The following is a 23,566-nucleotide window of genomic DNA, read 5'->3' as shown; positions in this document are numbered from 1 at the left end:
AGTGCCTATGCTGGCTGGATACAGGCACACAATGAAAGAAAATACATCACACTGAAAAGAGAAAAGCATCTGCTTCAGAGGGAAGAAGTAAAGGGAGGAACAGTGAAGAGGAAAAGGGAGCCGTGCTGTCTCATCATTCCCAGTACTGCAGCACTCATGAGCCTCTGTATATTGGTTTATTTTTATTATAGTGGTACATAATGATGTTTTTATATTGAATCATGTGGCGTTTGATGACAGGGTAGAGGGAGAATGGGATAGATGAAGTCAGTGCAAAGGTGGGTGTACAGGGTATAGGGGAAGTATAGGTACCTAGAGCGTGGGAAATGAGGGATGAGAGATGAATGAATGGAGAGATCAGTTTTAGAATATCCATGTGAGAGTTGGTGGGTTTTGGCCTAGATGTTGGATATAGACATTGAGGCTCAGATTTTTTTTAAAAAAAATCTTCAGCCTGGTGCATTGGTGTACATTTATAGCCCCAGCTCCTTGGGAAGATTGCTTCAGTTAGGGTTTGAGACCAGCCTGGGCAACATAGCAGACACTTCATCTCAAAAACAAGCAAATAGAAACAAAATTGTTTAGGGTCATATAGCTATGTAGTTGGTGAGCCAGAATAAGTACTGCCATCTGCCAGCTGCAGTATGGTGGCTGTTTTCTTTCTGAAGCTGTTGATAAACCAATATACAGAGGCTCCTGCGAGTGCTGCAGTAGTGGGAGTGATGAGATGGCACCCCTTCCCCTCTTCTCTCAATGTTCCCCCCTTCACTTCTTCCCTCTGAAGCAGATGCTTTTCTCTTTTCAGTGCGATGTATTTTCTTTCATTGTGTGCCTGTATCCAGCCAGCACAGGCACTCAGTTTCCAGGGAAGTTAGACAGATGGAAATTATTGAGTAAAATGGCCAGACCTGGTTCATTCTAATCCTCACATTCTTTTTTGTTGCAACATGAGTACTTTGTAAGAAAAGGAGACATGGTTTCTGTTTTTGTTGTATATGTTTTTTTTAATAGGGAAATTCAACACATATTCATTATGGTAACTAAATTATCTGGTCGAATTTCTACATATTTTTGATCAAATTTCTACTATTTTATTTTTATTGTTGATTTCCTGTTATTGCTTCATTTGTTTATGTTTTGCTCAATTGATAAAGTTTTAAAATAATCCTTCACCATCAAATTATACAGCTTTTGCACAGTAATGGAAATGATTAGGAATGTGAAGAGAGAACCTACAGAATGGGAAACATTTTTGATAACTACTCTTCTGACAGAGGATTAACGTCTATAATATATAAAGTAACTCAAAGAGCTTTACAGCAAAAAATCAAATAACTAAAAATGGGCAAATGAATTAAACAGATACTTCTCAAGAGAAATAGTGATGGCCAACTATATATGAAAAAAATGTTCAACATCATTAGCAATTAAGGAAATGAAAATCAAAACTACACTTGAGATTTCATGTCATACCTGTCAGAATGGCAGTCATCAAGAATACAAATAATAATAAATGCTGGAGAGAATGTGGAGGAAAAAGGAATACTTTTATGCTGTTGGTGGAATTGTAAATTACAGCCACTATGGAAATCAGTATGAGGTTCCTCCAAAGGCTAGGTATAGAACTGCCATATGACCCAGCTATACTACTCCTCAATATTTATCCTGAGTAATTAAACTTATCATACTATAGTGGTACATGCATATTCATGTTTAAATAGCATAATTCACAATAGCCAAACTGTGGAACCAACTCAGGTGTCCAGTGGTTGAATGAATAAAGAAAATGTGATATATACACACAATGGAAGCAAAATAAGTCAAACTGAGAAGGTTAAGGGTTGAATAATAGCTTTTTTTTGATATTGAAGATTGAACTCAGAGGCACTCAACCACTGAGCCACATCCCCATCCCTATTTTGTATTTTATTTAGAGACAGGGTCTCACTGAGTTGCCTAGGCATCTTGCCATTGCTGAGGCTGGCTTTGAACTCATGGTCCTCCTGCCTCATCCTCCCCAGCCATTGGGATTATAGGCATGTGCCACTGTGCCCAACAATAATAGCTGTTTGATACTATCTTACAGAGTGAAGCTTTTAGTGTGATTTCATGTTTTTGCTTCTCTAAGCTAATCCCTAATTTTTATTTTTTTCAAGTAGTTTTACTAGAAGGGAAACAGATGGTAATCTTTGCATGTCTGAAAATGTCTTTTATTTTCACATAAGAGTCATCTATTGGTCAGATAGAGGAATTTGATTTGATATACAGTCCATTTTCTCAGATCTTTGTACAAATTCAGCATCCCTAATCTAATATTTCAAAATCTGAAATGTATTTAGTGCTGACATAATGTAACAAGTGGAAAATTCCATGCTGAAATTTTGTTTCATGTTAATTTAAAAATATTGTATAAAAGTATTTTCAGGATATGTTGTAAGGTATATGTGAAACATAAATAAATTGCATGTTTAGATTTGGGTCCTATCCCCAAGATATTTTATATGTATATGTAAATATTCCAGAATCCAAAATTCTTATTTATTATTATTTTTTCAGTACTGAGGATTGAACCTGGGGGCAATTTACCACTGAACTATATCCCCAGCTTTTTTATTTTTTGAGACAGGGTCTCACTAAATTGTTAAGACTGGCCTAGAACCTGAGATCTGCCTTCCTCAGCCTTCCCAGTAGCTAGGATTACATGCCTGTGCCACCATGTCCAGCTCCAAAACACTTCTGATCCCTTTTATTTTGGATAAGGGATACTCAACTTGCAATAGCTGTTGCAGATTTGGGAATGCTGTCTACTTCTCTCTTATTTGTTACAGGCTCCTGTTTGGAAGCTTATATGATTTTTCTCTTTAGCCATGGAATTCAGAAATTTCATCTGAATATGCCTAGGATATGTTTTTTTTTTTTGTTTGTTTGTTGTTTTGTTTTTGATTAGTCTTTTTAAAAAGATTTTCTTTTGCCATGCTGGGGATTGAATCCAGGGCTTTACATGTGCTAAGCACATTCTTTGCTACTGAGCTACACTTCCAGCCCCCTTGTTGTAAATTTTATTTTTTGTGCTGTAGGTTGAGCCCAGGGGGTCCTTTACTACTGAGCTATATTCCCAGCCATTTTTATTTATTATTTTGAGACAGGGTCTTAGTAATTTGCTGAGGCTACCTTCAAACTTGCAACCCTCCTGCCTCAGCCCCCTAAGTAACTTTGATTACAGGCATGCACTACCACACTTGGAAGCTTTTTTTAAAGTATTTTTTAGTTGTTGATATACCTTTATTATTTATTTATTTATATGTGGTGCTGAGAATCAAATCCAGTGCCTCACAAATGCTAGGCAAGTGCTTTGCCACTGAGCCACAACCTCAGCCTCAGGATGCTTTTTAATCTTGATCCTCCATGTGCCTTTTCAATCTGGATCCTCAAGCCTGTTTTTGATTTAAGGAACTTTCATATATTATTTAAGAAAGCTATTGTGTCTCCTTTTGTACCTTTTTCTCTTCCATCTTCTTTTTTTTTTCATTATAATTTCCATTTCTTTTGGATTTTTTTGTTTAAAGTAAGCTCTCTCGTTTAGTCCTCTAGCTTAATATTTTTTCTCCCACATTTCTTATTGGTGTGTTATAGTTAAATATACTGATGGTATTTGTTGTTACATATTTGTGCATGCACACAATATACAATATAACTACATAATTTGGCCAATATCACCCCCAGCACTTCTCCCTTCCTCCCCATTCCCCACCCCTTGGACCCTTTCCTCTATTGATCTCCCTTTGATTTTCATGTGATCCACCCACATCTTTTCCTTTTCCTTTCTAGCTTCCACATATGAGAGAAAATATGACCCTTAATTTTATGAGTTTGATGTATTTCACCTAACATAATGATCTCTAGTTCCATCTATTTTCCTGCAGATGTAATGATTTCATTTTTCTTTATGGCTGAATAAAATCCCATTGTGTATATATACCATGTTTTCTTTATCTGTTCATCCATTGATGGAAACCTAGGTTGGTTCCATAGTTTGGCTATTGTGAGTTGTGCTGCTGTAATCATGGGTATGCTTGTATCACTATAGTATGATGAATTTAATTCTTCAGGATAAATACTGAGGAGTGGTATAGATGGGTGGTTCTATGCCTAGCCTTTGGAGGAACCTCATACTGATTTCCATAGTGGTTATAATAATTTATAATCCCACTAACAGTATAAAAGTGTTCCTTTTTCTCCACATCCTTTCCAGCATTTATCATTATTTGTATTCTTGATGACTGCCATTCTGACAGGTATGACATAAAATCTCAGTGTGGTTTTTTAAAAATAACTGTATTTATTTATTTATTTATTTATTTATGTGGTACAGAGGATCGAACTCAGTGCCTTACACATGCTAGACAAATGCCCTACCATTGAGCCACAACTTCAGCTTCTCAGTTTTGATTTTCATTTCCCTAATTGCTAATGATTTTGAATGTTTTTTCATATATTTATTGGCCATCTCTATTTCTTCTTTTGAGAAGTCTGTTTAATTCATTTGCCCATTTATTAATTGGGTTATTTGATTTTTTTGTTGTAAAGTTTTTGTGTTCTTTATATATTATAGATATTAATTGTCTGTCAGAAGAGTAATTCTAGGTTAATATTAATTTGATGGTTATTGATGTCCATTCTGTTTTCTACTACATCTATTACATTTCTATTCAATATCAACTTTTGGGAATCCTTTTTTCCCCCAAGACTTAGTCCTACACATTCAAGAAACTTCTCTAGTAACAAGTTCTCCAGTAACTATAGAAATGATCCCTTAAGTTTTAGGAATCTTTCTCACACAGTTCCTTTGAAGTATCTTCTTGAACTTCCTTACAGATTTGCAGTAATATTTAAGTTCTGTTTCCTGTATTAACTCTGCTTCAGTGTGAACCACTCCATATGATAGTGGAGCCTGTTTTTTTTGTGTGTGGTAATCTCGAACCGCTCATACATTTGTATATATCTTGACCTTCCAGAACCTCCTCCCTCTCTAGGAATTCCTTTGACCCCCTTGAAAGTGGTGAGAATTAAGGGAAACCATTTTTCCCCAGGAGGCCAGCTGTGAAGGGGATGACAGATGGGACTTCTCTTTGAAGTTGGGGAAAGGCCTCTTAAGTTCCTAAGGCATGGTTTGAAAAGTGGTAGCTCTCTCTTTCTTGGATCCAAGGGAGGCAGCAGTTTAGTGAGTGGGTCAAGTCTCTTAGAGGCGATGGCTAGAGCAGAGCCAGCAGGAAGGGATAGTTCTCTCACATGCTGAGGGCATTTTTGCAGGATTAGCCTGCTGGGCATCCTCAGATCACCTTACCTTGCTTCTTGCTCCCTGATCTCACCCTGACTCTGAAATTATTGAGGTGCCCCAAACAAGGAGATTGGCACTGGAGGCTTGTAGTCACAAGCACACATTTAGGTAACTACAGAATTCTTTGAAAATTTGTTTTGAGTTTACATTGAAATAACTCTCAAAACATTATATCCTATATTTCTTTGATACTGTTGTTACTATCTGCGTCTCTGTCTTATGCTGAATCTAGATAGACACAGTGTATGAGGGTTTTTAGGTTTCAGGGTGGCCTGACCTTGATTAAGGTGTGACCAAATTTGGATAGATGTATGATGATTCCTTCCTTTTTTCTTTTTTCCTTTTTTGCAGAAAATAAAAAGCCAAGTAAAGGTTCCAAAGGCTGTAAGAAGGTAAGTTGGATCCACAATCATATGGGGTGGCTCACACTTAAGGTATGCCCATTATTGGAGATCAGGTCAGTAGATATTGGCTGACTCTGGACAGAGCACCACATTGGAATTAGTAGACCTGGCTTTTGGTGGCTGCAGCAGAGATTCAGCAGCATATATTAAGTTCCCACTATAAGCCATACATTGCTTTTTATGCTTGATTTACGTTGGTCGGGATTATTGTCATTCCCATTTTTTAAAATATATTTTTAGTTGTAGATAGGCAGAATACCTTTATTTTATTTATTTATTATTGTGTGGTGCTGAGGGTCTCACCCAGTGCCTCACATGTACTAGGCAAATGCTCTACCACTGAGCTACAACTCCATCTCACTCCCCATTTTTTAAAAGTGCTGAGGATTAAACTCAGGGCATCAGTTCATGCTGGGAAAGAGCTGTGTTGCTAAGCTATTATCCCCAGCCCTCACATCTGCTTTCTTTATTTATATTTTATGGTGTTGGGGATAGAACCCAGGACCTTGTGCCATGATAGGCAAGAGTTCTACCACTGAGCTATACTGCTACCCCAGTTCCATTTAAAAAAACTTTTAATGTATTTTTTGTGATACTGGGGATTGAAACCCAGGGACACTATATAACTGAGCCACATCCCAGCCCTTTCTTTTTTTAATATTTTTTAGTTGTAGGCAAACACAATATCTTTATTTTATTTTTATATGGTGCTGGGGATCAAACTCAGTGCCTCAAGCATGGTAGGCTAGTGCTCTACCTCTGAGCCACAACCCCAGCCCCCATCCCAGCTCTTTCTATTTTTTTTTGAGACAAGATCTTGCTAAATTGCTGAGGGTTTCTGTAAGTTGTTGGCCTCAAACTTGGTATCTTCTTGCTTTGGCTATCTGAGTAACTGGGATTACAGACATGAGCCACCATGCCTGACTGCAAACTTTAAACCACCCTCCAGAATCATATTTAGGGTGGCTTTAAACAGAATGCTGGGTGCTGCCCCAAAGCTTCTTATTTAGTAGGTCTGGCATGGCATTTAATAATTTGTATTTCTACCAAGTCCCCTGGTGCTTCTGTGGTTGGCCCAGGGACCACATTTTGGGAACTACTTGTCTAGAAACCTTTTCCCTTGGCCTTGGTAAACCTTTTAGGCTGCCCCTGCCTCCACCAGTTTCCTGGAGTTTTTAGTTAGTCCCTGCCTGGGTAAGTAAGGGAGGGTCTCTTCTCAGCCAAACAGGCAGTTCTCTAGGGATGAAGCCCTTTGGGCCTACTCCTTTCTTTCCCTCCAGAGCTACAGTCCTCTGAACAGGTTTAACCTCTGTGGGTGATTTCTTTGGGTTTATTTTCTGTTTGATTTTTTTTTTCTTCTTCTTATGTGGCGACCAGCCTATAAAGCAAAATGGAAAGAAAGCAACTTCCAAAGTGCCCTCCGCTCCCCAGTTTGTTCATTGCAATGATCATGCCAGCCGGGAGGCAGAATTAAAGAAGAAGAGGGTGAGCCCTTCTTTACCTTGGGGGAGGGGAGAGGGCCTGGTTTAAATGCTGGATCTGCAGAAGTATTGAGTGGAAGGGTAGAGGTGAGAGAAGTTAGGATTCTTGAGGCTGTTTGTGGATGGGGAAAGTGAGGGAGGGAGGTTACCTTGATATAGGATTTAGTTTTTCTGTTTGCTGACTTCCCCCTCATGTCCCCATCCATTACTCTCTGGCTTACATTCCCACTTCTCCATGGAAACCACCCCTGTTGGCTTCCCCAGTGCCAACCTTCATGCCATATTCATGGATAGCTTTTTTCTCTCATCTTAGTAGAATTCTCAGCATTTGAGACCATGCTTTCCTTGAAGCATTCCCGATTTTGACTTTGACATACCACTCGCCTGAATGTTTCCTTCCTCTTGACCAACCTTTTGCATTTCTCTCTTGCTGCTCTTCTTCCTGCTTTTTTGTTTGCTTGCTTGCTTGTGTGATTTTTGAGACTAGATGTCTATGTTGCCCAGAGTATCCTTGAAATCCTGGGCTGAAGGGATCTACCTCCTTTATCCTCCTGAATAGCTGGGAATACAGGCCAGCACCATGGCATCCAGCTTTTTCTTCCAACTTTTAAAATGAGGTTGTATCCCAGGACCTTGTCCTTTTTTCTTGTCTGGTCTTAAGTGATTCCTCTCTGCTTATAATGCAGTCTCTTAGCTTCACATACCCTCTTTTTCTTTCATTCATTCATTCATTCATTCATTCATTCATTCATTCATTCATTCATTCATTTATTTATGATACTGGGGATTGAACCTAGGGGTATTCTATGCAATGAGCTACATCCTCAGCCCTTTTTATTTATTTTTAAAAGTATTTTTCTAGTTGTAAATGGGCATAATACCTTTATTTTATTTATTTTTATGTGGTGCTTGGGGATTGAGCCTAGTGTCTCACGCATGCTAGGCAGGCACTCTACCAATGAGCTACAATCCCAGCCTTAACCCTTTTTATTTTTGAGACAAGGTCTTTCTAAGTCACCTAGGCTGGGTTCAATACTTCTGATCCTCTTGTCAGCCTCATGAGTCTCTGGGATTACATGTGTGTGCCACTGTGTCCACTCTCTTTTTATTTTTCTCTACCACTATCTCCTTCCCTTCATTTCTCCAATTTCTTCCTCTCAAGTACTCTATTTCCTGCTGTTCTTCTGTCTGCCCTCACTCTGAATCCCAGTTTCTCTTACCTCTGCCATGTAGCCCTATTTACTCTGTCATCCATTTCTCTCTTAGTATTTAGATCTAGTCAGCTCTAATCCTAGCAATCTGTTCACTTGGTAGGTTGAGGAGATGAGGGAGAAGCAGCAGGCTGCCCGGGAGCAAGAGAGAGACAGACGCAGGACCATTGAGAGCTACTGTCAGGATGTCCTGAGACGCCAGGAGGAGTTTGAGCGCAAGGTAAGAGAGCAGCCTGTGCCCCTGGGTGGGATTAGTGTGGGTTTGCTGTCACACTGCAAAAGGGACAGGAAGGGTGTGAGGTTGTTGGAGGGGAAGAAAGGAATAAGTTCAGAGAGGAAAGATTAGGGACAGGGAGGGAGGGTAAAAGGGAGATAAGGGGCCATTTTGAACCTTATTTCTGACTAGGTATCTCTGGAGAGCATCTCTCTCCCAAACTTGTGCCCAAACTGGGAGTGGTGGTAGGGTTGGGGGCTTGGAAAGGTGTGATGAGTGGAGGGGGTACAAAAGAGGGAGTAAGAGTATAAGGGGGAGGGTTGAGAGAGAGAAGCATATGGGGGGATTTCGTTTTCCTTCTGGGCCTTCTCACTGCTTTTCTGGCATCTGTTCTTGATTCAAACACAGAATATGCAATTACCAACTCCATACTTTATTCCCTGATATATAGTGCAGATTTTGGCTTCCTAATTCTATATCTACCATAGATTGTTTTCCTCACATCCCTTCCTTACACTCCACTGTGCATGCTCAGGCATCTGACTGGTGCCCAAGTATATGCATACACATAGCTAAACACATGCACCATGTGGTTCTGTTCATTCTTTTTCTAGTTTTCAACTGTGTGGGTTGGTCAAAGTTACTTTTAGGTGGAGTGAGACTGACATGGCTTCCCTAGCCTTCTGTGGTTTCCAAAGTCCTTGAGCATGTACACTTCTGTACTCTTTGTCTTTTCCCCCTTCTCCTCCCTTCTTTCCCCAATCCATTCTCTTTATTTTCTCTTTTAGGAGGAGGTTTTGCAGGAATTAAATATGTTTCCTCAGCTGGATGATGAGGCTACAAGGAAGGCTTATTACAAGGAGTTCCGTAAGGTGCAGGGATCCATTTCTTAAGACCTTTTTGGGAGGGTCCCAATCCATTTTCATTTCTTTTCCATTTCTGATTTTTCCTTACTGAAATGGAGACCTTTATTTTCATGAGCCTACATGACTACTGCCCACTCTATTCCCTGCCTTAATCCCTCTGTCCTCTGCTGTACAGGTAGTACAATACTCTGATGTGATTCTGGAAGTCCTGGATGCCAGAGACCCATTGGGCTGTCGGTGTTTCCAAATGGAGGAGGCTGTTTTGCGGGCAGAGGGCAACAAGAAGCTGGTCCTGGTCTTGAACAAGATTGGTAGGTGTTTGGCTGGATTGAGTAAGGCAGGGAAGGGGTCAGCCTTCTTGAAAGACTAGCTCATACCAGATATAGATCGAGCAACACATTGGTACTCATAACTGTCATGCCAGGTAGAAATTCTTGTTCCAGTTTTCAAAGCCAGGAATATTGTCTGAAGGTACACAAATTCATACACACACAAATGAGTGTAATGCAAGGTGGACGTGAAGTCAACCTTTCAGGTCACCATTCTTGCCATTTTTGAGCCATTTTTATGACTTGACAGTCCTGGAGAGCTCTTCTCTTCCCCAAACTGGAACTCAAAGATTGGAGTAAAAGAGCATATGGACTGAGGAATCATTCAGGTTTTTGTCTCATCCTACCTGTGTTATTTTCTCTTGAGTTATTAGACAAGTCATGTCACTTCTGAGATCTCCTATTTCTCTGTTTATAAAATGGGTCATGAATGTCCCAACCTGACAGGTTTGTTTGAGGGTTAATGTTTGGTACATGGTCAGTACTTCACAAATGATAGTCTTTCTTGTGATAGTTGTTATTTTTCTTTTTACAGTACTGGAGTTTGAATCCAGGAGTACTCTACCACTGACTACATCCTTAATACTTCTAGAGAGAGAATTTTTGTGCTATGGGAACACTTTATTAATTTTTGTACCAGGCACTAAACTTATTTTTTAAGGGTACTCTACCACTGAGCTATATCTCCAACCCTTTGAGAGGGAAAGCAGTCTTTGGCAGGCCTCTGGCACCTTGGGCACCTTGACTTGGAAGGAGGCCATTTGGGACCAAACAACTAGTTTGCACATTTTTTCCCTGAGTGAACAGTTGCCTTCAGGGAGGGCCAACTGGTCCCGTAGACACACATGCTAGGCAAATATTCTTGTCTCCTTTGTAACTCCCATCTGGAGACTGGGCAGGGACTGACAGAGCCAGTGGAGAGACCTATTGGCAGGAGGTGGCCCTACCCTTTGGTGTTTATGGATATGTCTTTGGAGTGAGCCATGGAGGTGATGTTCTCCTTGCCAACCCCATCTGTTCCTATTTTCCCCAGATCTGGTTCCTAAGGAGATTGTGGAGAAGTGGTTGGATTACCTTCGTAATGAGCTGCCAACTGTGGCTTTTAAGGCCAGCACCCAACATCAGGTCAAAAACCTGGTAAGTCTGGTATCAGGGTATCTGTCCTTTTTCAGGGTAGCCTAGGACCAGGGTTAGAGAGTTATGATGTGGAATGGGTCCTTTATCCCTTTAGTAATTGAACTGTGCCTTCAATGTTGAGCCTTAATTAGGATCCCATTTTTGTGTTTATACATGTTGTGGAGTTTCATTGGTTATATATTCATATATGAATATAAGAAAGTTATATTTTACTGTTAATCATATCATTAATATAGAAATACATTTTTTTATTATGAAAAAATATTACAGAAACATTGGTTGCTTCTAGAGAGAGAATTTGGGTGCTAGGGGAACTTTTTTTTTTTTTTCCAGTTTTGCACCAGGCATTAAACTTAGTTTTTTAATACCTTTATTTTATTTATTTTTTTTATTTTTGTGTGGTGCTGAGGCTTAAACCCAGTACCCCACACATGCTAGGCAAATATTCTCCCACTGAGCCACAAACCCAGCCCAGGCATTAAACTTAGTATTTTTTGTAGTGCTGGGAATGGCACCCAGGGCCTTAAGAATGCTAGGCAAGCACTTTACTATTGAGCTACATCCCAGGCCCCTAGTTTACCATTTTTCATTGTTATAATCTGTACTTCCACAAATTCCCTTGTACATTCTCCTTGTATGGAGGCAAGTATTGGTGTGGGTTAGGTACTGAGAAATGGAGTCACTGGGTCATACATAGGCTTTGTGCATTTTGCATTTTTCACGACATAGATGGAATTGCTTTCATAATGGCTGTCACAGTTTATCCTCCCACCAGTGGGGTAGATGAATAGGACCCCCTGTATCTTTTTTAAATACTGAGTCTTGAACCCAAGATTGTTTCATCCCTAGTCTTCCTATTTTTTATTTTGAGACAGGGTCTTACTAAGTTGCTGAGGCTGACTTCAAACTTGCAATCCTCCTTAGCCTCCTGAGTCACTGGGATTATAGGCATGCACCACCACACCTGGCTCCCTGTCCCCTTGCCAATATTTAATAGTATTAATGTTTTTATTTTTTATTTATTTAAAAAATTTTTATAAATAGACACAGTACTTTTATTTTATTTGATTTTATTTTTATGTGGTGCCAGGGATTGAACCCAGTGCCTCATTCTTGCTAGGCGAGCGCTCTATCACTGAGCCACAACCCCGGCCCCATGTTTTTATTTTTCTATTGTAGGCATGCCTGTTTTTATTCCCAGGGACATGTGATTCTCAAGTCAACATTTCCCAAACAGAAATCCCTATATAAACAGGGTTAATCTATGTTGGATTTATTTAGATAACTTTGAACTTTTATGGCTTTGAGAAATATGTTGTCTCAATATAGTCTTTTGACCTTTTTTTTTTTTCACATGGGTTTGTGTGCTGTTAGTGATCAAACCCAGGGTCTTGTGCATGCTAGATAAGCAGTCTACTACTGAGCCCAATGTTGTGGCTGTTTTGAAGGCAAAGATGTTTTGAACAGTTGTATTCCAGCTGGGCATGGTGGTGCAAATTTGTAATCTCAGACAATCAGGAGACTGTGAAGATTGCAAGTTTGAGGCCAAGGCCAGCAATTTATTAAGTCTCTGTCTCAAAATTTTAAAAAACAAACAGGACTGAATGTGCTTCTCAGTGGTATAATGCCCCTGGGTTCAATCCCCAGTACCTCAAAAAACAAACAAATGAAAGAGGAAACCTGTTGTGTTACATTTGTATTCTACCTTAAGGATATGCCAGATAGGCTTTTTGAACCTATTTCTTATTGATGGATATTTAGTTTAATTCTAACTTTGTGGCACTAGAAACAATGTTGGGGTGAGTAAGGGATGAAGAAAAGGAGGAAAGGCATTCTGGGAAGAGGAGGTGGTATTAGGAATAAAGATGTGGAGGCTAGGATGGCCTTGTCTTATGTGAGGTGTCAAGGGAATGTAGTCTGTGGTTCAGTCACCTCCTCATCCCTGTAGAGGCAAGGAGGGCAGGCATTCCTGTTGTGCACATGAGGCCTAGAGAAGGGAAGCAGGCTTTGCTTGAAATAGGCCTATGAGAGGTAGAACTGGCACTCAAACGTGGCTTATCTAGAGCCAGGATGCCTCCCTGCCCCCTTCAATGGGAAGCAAGAAACATATGTGAAGTCAGAAGCAGAGACAAGAGAAATCTGGAGATGCAAAGACAGTGGAGGGGAGTGAGTGGTAAAGAGTAGGTGTTCAGTACCTGTCTGAGAAGCCCTCTGTTTTAGGCTGAGGAGTTTGATGATCACAGGGACTTCCTGAATGTTTCCCTCTAAGTTGAAAATCTGGACTCAGATTTCATCTGCTACCTGATGCCTCTTCTGTAACAGCCCTTATTTTCCAGAATCGGTGTAATGTGCCAGTGGATCAAGCCCCTGAATCGCTGCTAAAAAGCAAAGCTTGCTTTGGAGCTGAAAATCTCATGAGGGTTCTGGGAAACTATTGCCGCCTGGGTGAAGTACGCACCCACATCCGTGTGGGTGTTGTGGGTAAGGCATGGTGAACAGTCTTGGGGTCTAGGTTCCTTCTTTGAAGAGGGATTTCATTGGGGGAAAATATGCCTTTTGGGGGAAGAAGGGAGTGGTTCAGAAAGGGTTTTCTGAGCTGTAATTTGGATAGGTGGACATGGAAAAGCATGTTCATAGTCACCACAGTGATTGAATGTTAGAACCATGGACCACATACATAGTGCCAAGCTTGGAATTGTTATCATCTCATCTTGTCAGAGCTGTAGGAAGGAGGTGTTACTGTCTCTCTTTTACAGATGAGAACACTGAGACCCAGAAAAAGGAAAAAAAAAAAGACTTGTGGAGTTAGCCCAGTGCAAGACAAGGCAGGGCTGAGGTTTAAACCTGAGCTTTTATGGAACCCAGGGTACTGAGGGAAGGATCATGGGAAGGGACTAGGGAAATCATGAGAGACAAACGAAGACAGATCATCAGGCAGAGAAAGTAAAGCCAAGATAGAGAAATGGAGAGAGAGTTGGACAGTTGAGAATGTATAGATACATAGAATAGACAGAGGAAGATGCAGAAAAATAAAACAGGAAGGCCAGATGGCAGGGTTGGTAGAGAATGAAAAATTAGACAAATTTAAATTACAGAGGGATGCAGAGAGAGAGAGAGGGATATAATGACCAAAAAGAAATACCAAAAGGGACATTGAGTTAGATTTGTGTGTACAGAAACCTACAGAGGGAGGCATAGCAAGGATAAGGACACCCCATGTATATAGAGTGCAGACATCATACCCAAAGAAAGAACATTCAGGGATGAAGGCAGACTCAAAGATATATATATACACACACACACAAAGAAAAGTACACACACACACATACACACATCTACATGTGTGGGATCTTGTACACACCCAGCAGATGCACATCTGGAGACACAGAGGGGCCAATACATGCAGACCAAGCATTTTCCACATGTATTCACCCCAACTCTGTTCTCTTAAAGCAAATAGAGTCATAGGGTAACATTCATGTGCCTAGATACACTATAACCCTCTAACACAATGTAGAGTCATCAGGAGAGAGATACATGAACATATGAACGATGAGACAGATTGTATGTGTAGAGAGAGAAACACACACAAACACACATAGGCTTAGGGAGATAAAAAGAGTTACAATGAAACACATTCAGGAAGCAAATACATAGAGGAACTCATAGAGAGGAGGCTTCCATGTCTTCAGCCCCTTCTAATTTTGGACCATCCTCTGATTCTTACTCTGGGCATGGGAGTCTCTAATAGCCATCATTTACCTGATTCACCTTAGGTATGGTCAGAAGGAGGCTGACAGAAGTTAGCATAGAGGGAATTATAGAGAGGCTGAATTGGTGGGGTGTAGAGAATCAGAAAGAACTATGGCCAGAATGAGAAATAGATGCTTAGATACAAACATACACAGAAAAAGAAAAAGAGATGCTAGAGAAATACACTGGGAGATAGACAAAAAAAAAAAAAAAAAAAAAAAAGCACAAAACAGTCATATTTTGGAATGAGAATCACTAAGAGAGGTGTATAGAAACCAAAGCACATATATGAGAGAGTAGTCTACATATGTAAATTCATGCACATGCAGAGAGAATGGTGAGAATGAGAGACCCAAGGAGGAAGAAACAAGCTATTCACAGGCTGAGAGCAGTTCACAGGTGCCACAAGAAAAGACAGCTGCACAAAGAGACTGGTATCTGGAGAGAACCCCCTTATCCCCCAGGGCAATTACACAGCAGAACAGATGGCCCTGTGTTTTACAGACGTTTCTTGATGTCCACCTTCTGTTGCATTGGGCCTATGAGGCCTTGAATTGAGCTCCTCTCCAGGCTGGTTGTGGGTAGGAGGTGGATGTCACATCTAGAGAGAAGAACACATTTACCGAGCATGTCCACAAAAGGAAGAGAGGCAGAAAGGCCCTGTAAGGGTCTTGATCAGAGCCTAGAGTGGGAAGGCAGGAGGTCAGGCTCTGTTTTTGGCTTCTCCATGGCCTGACCACTGCTCCTGCCAGGCTTCCCTCACAGAGTCTGACTTGATGTTCCTGAGGGTCATTTCTACCCTGAGTCATCTGCTGCTACTTTCTAGGCCTTCCCAATGTTGGGAAGAGCAGCCTGATCAATAGCCTGAAGCGCAGCCGTGCATGCAGTGTGGGAGCCGTTCCTGGGGTTACCAAGTAAGCACCTGCTCCTCTACTTCACAACTTCTTAACACTAAAGTTCCCTCAGACTCCTATTCCTTCAGCCCTCATCCCTTTCCTAATTTTGTACAATCCTCTGATTCTTTTCCTGGGCGTGGGAGTCCCTCATTTTCCTAGTACCCCCAGGTGTGGGACAGGCACCCTGCTGGGTCCTTATCATTAGTTCCTCCTAAGAACAGTGCAAGATTGGGCTACTCATGAGTTGCTCAGGTGCATAGGTGGAGCAACTGAAACCCAGAGAGTCAGAAGCATACTTATGGTTCTGCAGCCTGGTCCCCAGTGGCAGACACTGAATTTTAGAATCAGCCCAAGGTCTACAGGGCCCCAGACCCCACCAGCTCTACATTTTTCAGCTTCTGAAAGACACCTTCTCCTTGCTCCTTTATCCCCTCCCCCACCTCTCTAGGCTCAACCTTTATTACTAAATGTCAAGCACATGCAGTTTTTTCTTCTCTCCCACCCCAGATTCATGCAGGAGGTCTACCTAGACAAGTTCATCAGGCTGCTGGATGCTCCAGGCATTGTCCCAGGACCCAACTCCGAGGTGGGCACTATTTTGCGTAACTGCATCCATGTGCAGAAGCTGGCAGATCCTGTGACCCCAGTGGAGACTATTTTACAGCGCTGCAACCTGGAAGAGGTACACAGCAGGTCCCTTGGTGGATGCCCTACCCTACCCACTCCAAGAACTATTTTTTCTTCCTAATGACTTCTTTTCTTCCTTCCTAAACTAGATTTCCAACTACTATGGAGTTTCTGGGTTCCAGACCACTGAGCACTTTCTGACTGCAGTGGCCCACCGCTTGGGAAAGAAGAAGAAGGGAGGCTTATACAGTCAGGAGCAGGCTGCTAAAGCTGTCCTAGCTGACTGGGTGAGGTGAGGAAGGGACTGAGCATGAGGCCTGCTGGGAATCTGGCTCTACAATAGCTCATCTGTGTTTATCACAGCTGGTGTGGCTACCTGTCCTCTATCCCAAGGCAGGGGAAAATCAAGGCACGAGGGCATGTTGTGCTTGGGACTTTGTGCCAGTGATTATCCAGCAACTCATCCTATTGTTCAGAAGCCACTCTGGGTTTTCTTGTCCTTACTGTTTCTGGCTTTTGAACTTGTCCTCTTTTTGATTGATCATTATTTCTCTCAATGACCATCATCAATTTCCTTCCACCTCTCAATGCAGTGGAAAGATCAGTTTCTATACACCACCACCACCCACCCACACTCTACCAGCTCACCTGAGTGCTGAGATTGTTAAGGAAATGACTGAGGTCTTTGACATTGAAGATACTGAGCAGGCCAATGAAGACACCATGGAATGTAAGTATGGATAACTGGTTGTACTTGGTCTTCTCCTGATGGTGCCACACAGACCTGATGGCAGATCCCATTTACAATCTCCTCTTCCCTGGTTCTACTACTTGTGTTTTGTACAAGTTTAACAAGCTCAGCCTAATTTCTTTTCCTGCAAGGTAGAGAATTGTAATCTGGGCCAGGGGTTGGTTGTGATGGTGATGGTTATGAGCTTTTGTTAGGTGCAGATTCTTATCTCTTGGGACCTGGCCTGGAGTGGGTTTAGATGTTCCTTTCAAAAGCCCTTTGTCTAGTGTTGCTATAGGCTTTTCCACCACCATGGCAAATGTATTCCTAGGCTTTCCTTCTTAATGCCCATTGGCTGGTGAGGTGTCTAATTCACAAAATGGTAATGTTTGCCAAAAGGCACATAGACAGTGGCATGCAAAGGTAGCCTTGGAACCAGCTCTACTGCCCTGTTATCTAAGACACCCAGCTCTGAGTAGCTAGGTGGCTGAAAGGTTGAACTGCCTGCATTCAGTCCAAGCTTTGTTTCTTATTAGCTATATGAGGCTGAACAGTTATTTCACTTCTCCCTGTATCAATGATGTCATCTGTAAAATGGTGACAACAGCACCCATGGTAAGTGATGGTAAGGATTTATTTACTGTGTAAAAGATAGCTAGGGAGTGTAGCTCAGTGGCTTAGTGTGCTCACAGCCCTGGGTTCAATGCTTAGCACACGAGAAAGGAAAAGACATGTAGAACAGTAATTTGCATATAGTAAATAAATGCTTAGTAAATTTTAGCTATTATTAAGGTGATTATTATACAGAGGTGTGACTTTCAGAAACATTTTAGAAAGTTTCTTTTCACAAGACACTACCCTCTGAAGCCCTGGCTTTGTGGTTCTAGCCTCTTTCTGTATCCAGTCCCAAGACTCCCTGGACCCATGTGTAGACACTGTGAGGTAGTTGAGAATGTCTTGGTAACCTAGCTTCTGGTATCTGTTTCTCTTGGAGAGTCAGATATTTTCTTCTCTGGGTTTTCTAATTTCCTTTTATTACAAATGAGGACAAGAGAACTTGTTTACTTCCTTAATTATTCTCCCTGTGGCTTTAGGCAGGTCATCCTCCACCTTTCTGAACTTTAGTTTTCACTTCTCTCCGGGGGAACTTGAGAGGGATGGGAGGTCATGTTTTCAGGATAATATTGACTCTTGATGGGTGTGAGGACAAGTGGGGCTTCATCACTGAGAGTACATTTAGGCAAAAGATTGAGGTCTGGGACATAGAGAAGAGGGTGGGGGAGAGCTTAGTAGTGAAGCATTTTTGGATGAGTTGGTCCTAGTACTGGATCTTAAAGGGTGAGTAGGGACTAGGAAGAAGGGAATGGGGGCAGAACTATAGGAAGTATGAGGATAGTGTGGCACAAGGCAGTTGGCACATCTGAGATTACAGTGGAGACCAACTCCAGACAATGGGCCAGAAGAAACAGAGAGTCCTGGTCCTAGGGAGGTAATCCTGGTAGTTTCCAGTTATAGAGCAACATCATGGTTGGGTTAAACAATAATAGGGCTCCTCTGCCATGTCTCACAGCAGCCCTCTGTATATAGGGCTTGTGAAATTTCTATTTTTCAGATTAGCAAGCCAAGACTCTGAGGCCAGTCCCCAGTAGGCGAGTGTCGTATTATAAAACTCATGCTTTTAATCATTCTTCATGTAGCCTTTTAGTAGGACTGAGAAGCTTCTCCCCCACTTGACTCCCCTGAGCAGCATCCACATGTCCTTTCTGCTGACACCTGACCAAGGGGCTGACAGCAGAGAGGAGCAAGGATCCTGATGATGGTTTTGGTTCTGTTAAAGGCTTGGCCACCGGAGAATCAGATGAGCTGTTGGGCGACACAGACCCGCTCGAAATGGAGATTAAGTGGCTTCATTCTCCGATGGTGAAAATAGCAGATGCCATTGAAAATAAAACCACCGTATATAAGGTACCTCTCCTCTTTCTTCATGGCAACCCTTTCCTCTACCCACATTCTAGAAAGGGGTTAGTCTGTCTTGCCTAGCTCCTACAAGGTGGGTGTGAGTGGTTCAAATACTCCCTGTGGGTTCCTGGATGCCTGACCTGGTATGTCTTTTGCCAAATGATAATAGGTCTAAGGAGAAGAGAGATAATCTTCCAAGCTTTTTTCCCAGACCTGGCTGTAGTCCATAGAACAGGTATCACTATTTAGTCACTCAATTGTTTTAAGTTGCAAATGACTTTTCTTTCTCCCACTTAGTACCCAAGATGCTATAACTGTCAGCCAGCAAGTCCTATGGTTTTTCCCTTCAAAATCTCTTGAGAATCTGTCAATTTCCTGGTGTTTCTACCATTTACATAATCCTAGAGTCAACTCACCTAGACATATGCCCCAGGTCTGTTTTTTATGGCCTAGTCCGACCATATTAACCTCCTCTGATTAAATGCCGTTCGTGGCTCCCTAGCACCTATAGAATTAGGTTCTTGTTTCTGAGTTCTGTTATTCAAGACTTGCATGGATGACTCTAGGTGGTTTTTTCCAGCCTCTTTTTCTTCCAGTTCCCCCATCTCTGCATTTCAGAAAGATATCTTCACTCTGATGAGAGGCGCATGGAGTGTTGGCAGGGATGGGAATGGGGGTGGGGTGAAGGTTGAAGACAGCATGACTCTAAGAGCCCTCATCTATACTGTTTGTGGGTTAGAGAAGAAGGATACAGCTCATTTATAAAGTACCCCAGGGTTTAATCCCAAGTACCACCACTTAAAAAGTTGCTTAAGTCTTTGCTAAATTGCTGAGGCTGGATTTGAACTTGCTATCCTCCTGCCTTAGCCTCTCAAGGTGCTGGCGTTGCTGGGATTACAGGGATGTGCCATTGTTGTGCACAACTTTTTTTTTTTTTTAAATTTTGAGACAGGGTCTTCCCAAGTTGTTGAGGTTGACCTTGAATTTACTATATTCTTGCCTCAACCTCCCGGGTCACTGGGATTAGTGGTGTGCACCACTGCACCTGCCTTCAAAGGGATTTTCACCTCTGTTGTGCTTATTAATTTTTTTCTTTTAAAAAATTTTTAAAATAGGTAATGCAAATCATATTTTAAAATTTAAAAGGTACTAAAAGCTATACAGCAAGAAGTAAATCTTTCTCTTGTTTCTGTGTCTCATCACCCTGTCCCTTTCTTGGAGCCAGTCACTATTAGACTTTTGGATGTCTTTTCAGAGCTATTCCATATTTATATGTGCACATATACCCACACAAGCAGTTACAGATAACTATTTTAATGCTGTTCATATAGTTCTGCATTTTACTTGATTAATGTACAAATTCATCTTGGAGATTGTTCCACATGCTTAATTTCAGGAGCTGTCCTTTATTTTTATGGTTATATATCTGGAAGGGTCTCTTAGGCAGGGAAATGACATAGGCAGGTTTGTATATTAGAACATTAATAATAAAGAAAGGGGCCACCATAGGGCATGTAGTCAGTCCAAGGAGGAAACCATAATCTCTAGTTAGTCTGGAAGAGAATTTGTGGTCTGCAGCCGTGAAGGAATCACACTATTCTTGTTTTCACATAGTTTTAGAGGTTTCCCATTGCTTAAAGGGAAAATCTGTGTAAAGTTGTAATATTTTTCACTGAGTCCCTAAGCTCCAGAACACACCCTTTTTTTTTTCCTCAGAAACCTGCAAGGAGTTCCCTGGTATACTGCATCGTGAATAGTGCTTCTGCCCTCAACCCAAGTGGTGCAGTGTGATAGCTTTACTCAGTCCCATCTCTTGCCTTTTCCTTGCTACAGGGAAGTGGGTGGTCCTATGCATGGGCTCTGGAGCTAGTCTGCTTAGGTTCTAATTTACTCCACTGCATGTTAGATGTGTGACCTCATGTGCTTTGTTTGTCATAGCATTGTTAGAAGGATTAAGTTAATTAACACATATATACAAAGGGGTAAATATAGTCACATATGATGCCTCTCAATGGGGAGATGTTCCGAGAGATGCATTGTTAGGTGATTTTTGTGGTTGTACAAATATCCAAGAATGTACTTAAACCAAGACACATACACACTCACACACTCACATGTATATTCATATATGAACTTAGAATGGTACTGGGCATATAATAAACTTTCTGTTAATACTGACTTGTAGTACTCACATACATCTTTCACTCCTGCCACTCCCATTCCCTTTTTGGTGCCCCCCAAGTATGCTCTGTGCTTTTCCAGTGTTTAGTTAGCAATGACCCTAACTGCTGGGCATGGTTGTGTATGCCTGTAATACTAGTGACTCTGGATGATGAGACAGGAGGACAGCTTTGGTACATGGCGAGAACCTGTCTCAAAAAGGTCAGGGATACAGCTCATTTATAAAGTACCCCAGGGTTTAATCCCCAGAACCACCACCAAAAAAAAGAAAGAGGGAAAGAAGGGACCCTCCCCATCAGTAGTATGTTGCCAGTTATCATCTGTCACTCATCCTTGAATCCCTCATGGGCAGACACCATGCTTATGAGATAGATTGTTATATGCTCTTTAGCTTGGTTGCTCCCTGAAGGTAGAAATGAGTTTGACTCTTTTTCTTTGTTCCCACACAGAGCTGGGAACATAATAGGTTCCAAGAATATTTGTTAAATTTAATTAGACCTTAGAAAACTTAAGCAAAGTATCATTATAATACAATTGTCATTGATAAGTAACCTTACATTTTCATTTTATTCTTTTTGGTGGGATGATGAACCCAGGGGCACTTAACCACTGAGCCACATCCCCAACCCTTTTTTTAAAATTTTGAGACAGGGTCTTGTTAAGTTGTTCTGAGATTCACTAAGTTGATGAGGCTGGCTTTGAACTTGCAATCCTCTTGCCTTAGCCTCCTGAGCCGCTGGGATTATGGGCATGCACCACCACACCCAGCTCATTTTATTCTTGTAAAAGTCATATAGGCTACCTGTTATTCACTCCCATGTGACAAAGGAGAAAGCTAATGTTGTGAGGCTGACTAAGCACCTGCTAGTATATGGTGAAGCCAGAATTGGAGCCTGGTTTGCATGACTCTAGGCTCCATTTTTTCCCTTTATTGGGGATTGAATCCAGGGGCACTCAATCACTGAACTACATACCCAGCTCCTTTTTATTTATTTATTTATTTTTGAGCCGGGGTCTGAGTTTCCCAGGCTGTCCTTGAATTTAAGATTCTTCTGCTTCATATTCCAAGTAGTTTGAATTACAGATGTGTGTCATCATACCCAGATATAGGCTTCCTATTCTTTACCAAGCCTGTTCCTGCCTCCTTTGTAGAAGTCTCTGGAGGTCAGGACCTTACCATTATCCTCTTTCTCTCTCCAGATTGGAGACCTCACTGGGTATTGCACCAATCCAAACCGCCATCAGATGGGGTGGGCTAAACGCAATGTGGACTACCCCCGTCCCAAGAACAACAGTGTGGTGGATGTCAGCCCAGTGGACCGCCGTCCGATGCTGCAGAGGATCATGGAGACAGATCCTTTGCAACAGGGTCAGGCTTTGGCATCTGCCTTGAAAAATAAGAAGAAGATGCAGAAGCGTACAGGTGGGGATACTTGGCTGACTCTTTGCTCTGAAAAGGTTCAGTCTGGGGCCTGGAATAGAGGCTCCTGAATGAGCATATCCATGTGTCTAGCTCCAGGCTAGGGTTAGGGGCTCAACTACTAGAATAGTGGTTCTCAAACTTTAGCTTGTACCAGAATCATCTGGAGGGTTTGTTAAGGCAGATATATAGAGCCCTTCCTTAGAGTTTCTAATTGAATAAATCAACTGATACTGGTCCTCTGGGGACTACACTTGGAAAACCAGTGGCCTAGTCTTTGTATAAACATGGCCACATTTATCAGGTACTTTCTATGTGTTAGGTAGTTAACAGGCTATATAATTTATACTTTATCATTTGGCATTGCACTCAAAATCCTAAAGGATATACAGTAAAACATCTTTCCTATCTGCTAGTCATCTAGGTCTCTCATAGGCAACCAGTTAGTTTCTTGTGTCTCTTTCCTGATACACAAGAAAATACCTATATATTCTCTGTTGTTTTTTCTACTCAAATGCTAGTCTACTGAACCCATGGTTTTGCCCCATCACTTTTCTGTTCAATAGTCTTAGGGATATTTCCATATCAATACATGAAAGACCTTACCTTCATTTTAATGATGGTCCATTGTGTAGCTGGCCCATTAGGTTTTCATGCTTTATTGTTGCTCCTCCATATCTGTGGCTTCTGTATTTGCAGATTCAACCAACTACAAATCAGAAATATTTGAAAAAAAATTGCACTTGTATTGAATGTACAAATACTATATTTTTGTCATTATTTCCTTAACAACATGATATGACAACTACTTACATAGTATCTATCCTATATTAAGTATTATCTAAAAATGACTTAAAGCATTCAGGAGGATGTGTGTAGTTTATATACAGATACTACACCATTTTAATATAAGGGCCTTCAGAATACCAAATCTGGATTTGGTGTCTTCCAAATCTTTCTCTATGGATACTGAAGGATGGTTGCACTTACCCTCACTAACTCATTCTAAAAGATTTATAT

General features: G+C 41.4%; 1 protein-coding gene across 2 annotated transcripts in view; it reads left to right on the top strand.

Moving 5' to 3' along the window:
- Positions 1-23,566, top strand: part of Gnl3l (G protein nucleolar 3 like) — a 35,485-nt gene that overhangs the window by 7,191 nt on the left and 4,728 nt on the right. For both annotated transcript variants that reach the window (XM_026407414.2, XM_026407415.2), the window contains exons 3-15: positions 5,690-5,730; positions 7,120-7,227; positions 8,538-8,654; positions 9,437-9,520; positions 9,690-9,825; positions 10,877-10,980; positions 13,317-13,461; positions 15,560-15,647; positions 16,137-16,311; positions 16,406-16,548; positions 16,850-16,986; positions 18,824-18,951; positions 22,327-22,549. In XM_026407414.2, coding sequence (XP_026263199.1) covers positions 5,690-5,730; positions 7,120-7,227; positions 8,538-8,654; positions 9,437-9,520; positions 9,690-9,825; positions 10,877-10,980; positions 13,317-13,461; positions 15,560-15,647; positions 16,137-16,311; positions 16,406-16,548; positions 16,850-16,986; positions 18,824-18,951; positions 22,327-22,549 — 1,629 coding nt within the window. The remainder of the gene's footprint in view (positions 1-5,689; positions 5,731-7,119; positions 7,228-8,537; positions 8,655-9,436; positions 9,521-9,689; positions 9,826-10,876; positions 10,981-13,316; positions 13,462-15,559; positions 15,648-16,136; positions 16,312-16,405; positions 16,549-16,849; positions 16,987-18,823; positions 18,952-22,326; positions 22,550-23,566) is intronic.

Source organism: Urocitellus parryii, chromosome X (genome assembly GCF_045843805.1).
Source record: "Urocitellus parryii isolate mUroPar1 chromosome X, mUroPar1.hap1, whole genome shotgun sequence".
Lineage (NCBI taxonomy): Eukaryota > Metazoa > Chordata > Mammalia > Rodentia > Sciuridae > Urocitellus > Urocitellus parryii.
The sequence above is the reverse complement of the archived record's forward strand: the minus strand, read 5'-3'. Positions and strand labels throughout refer to the sequence as shown.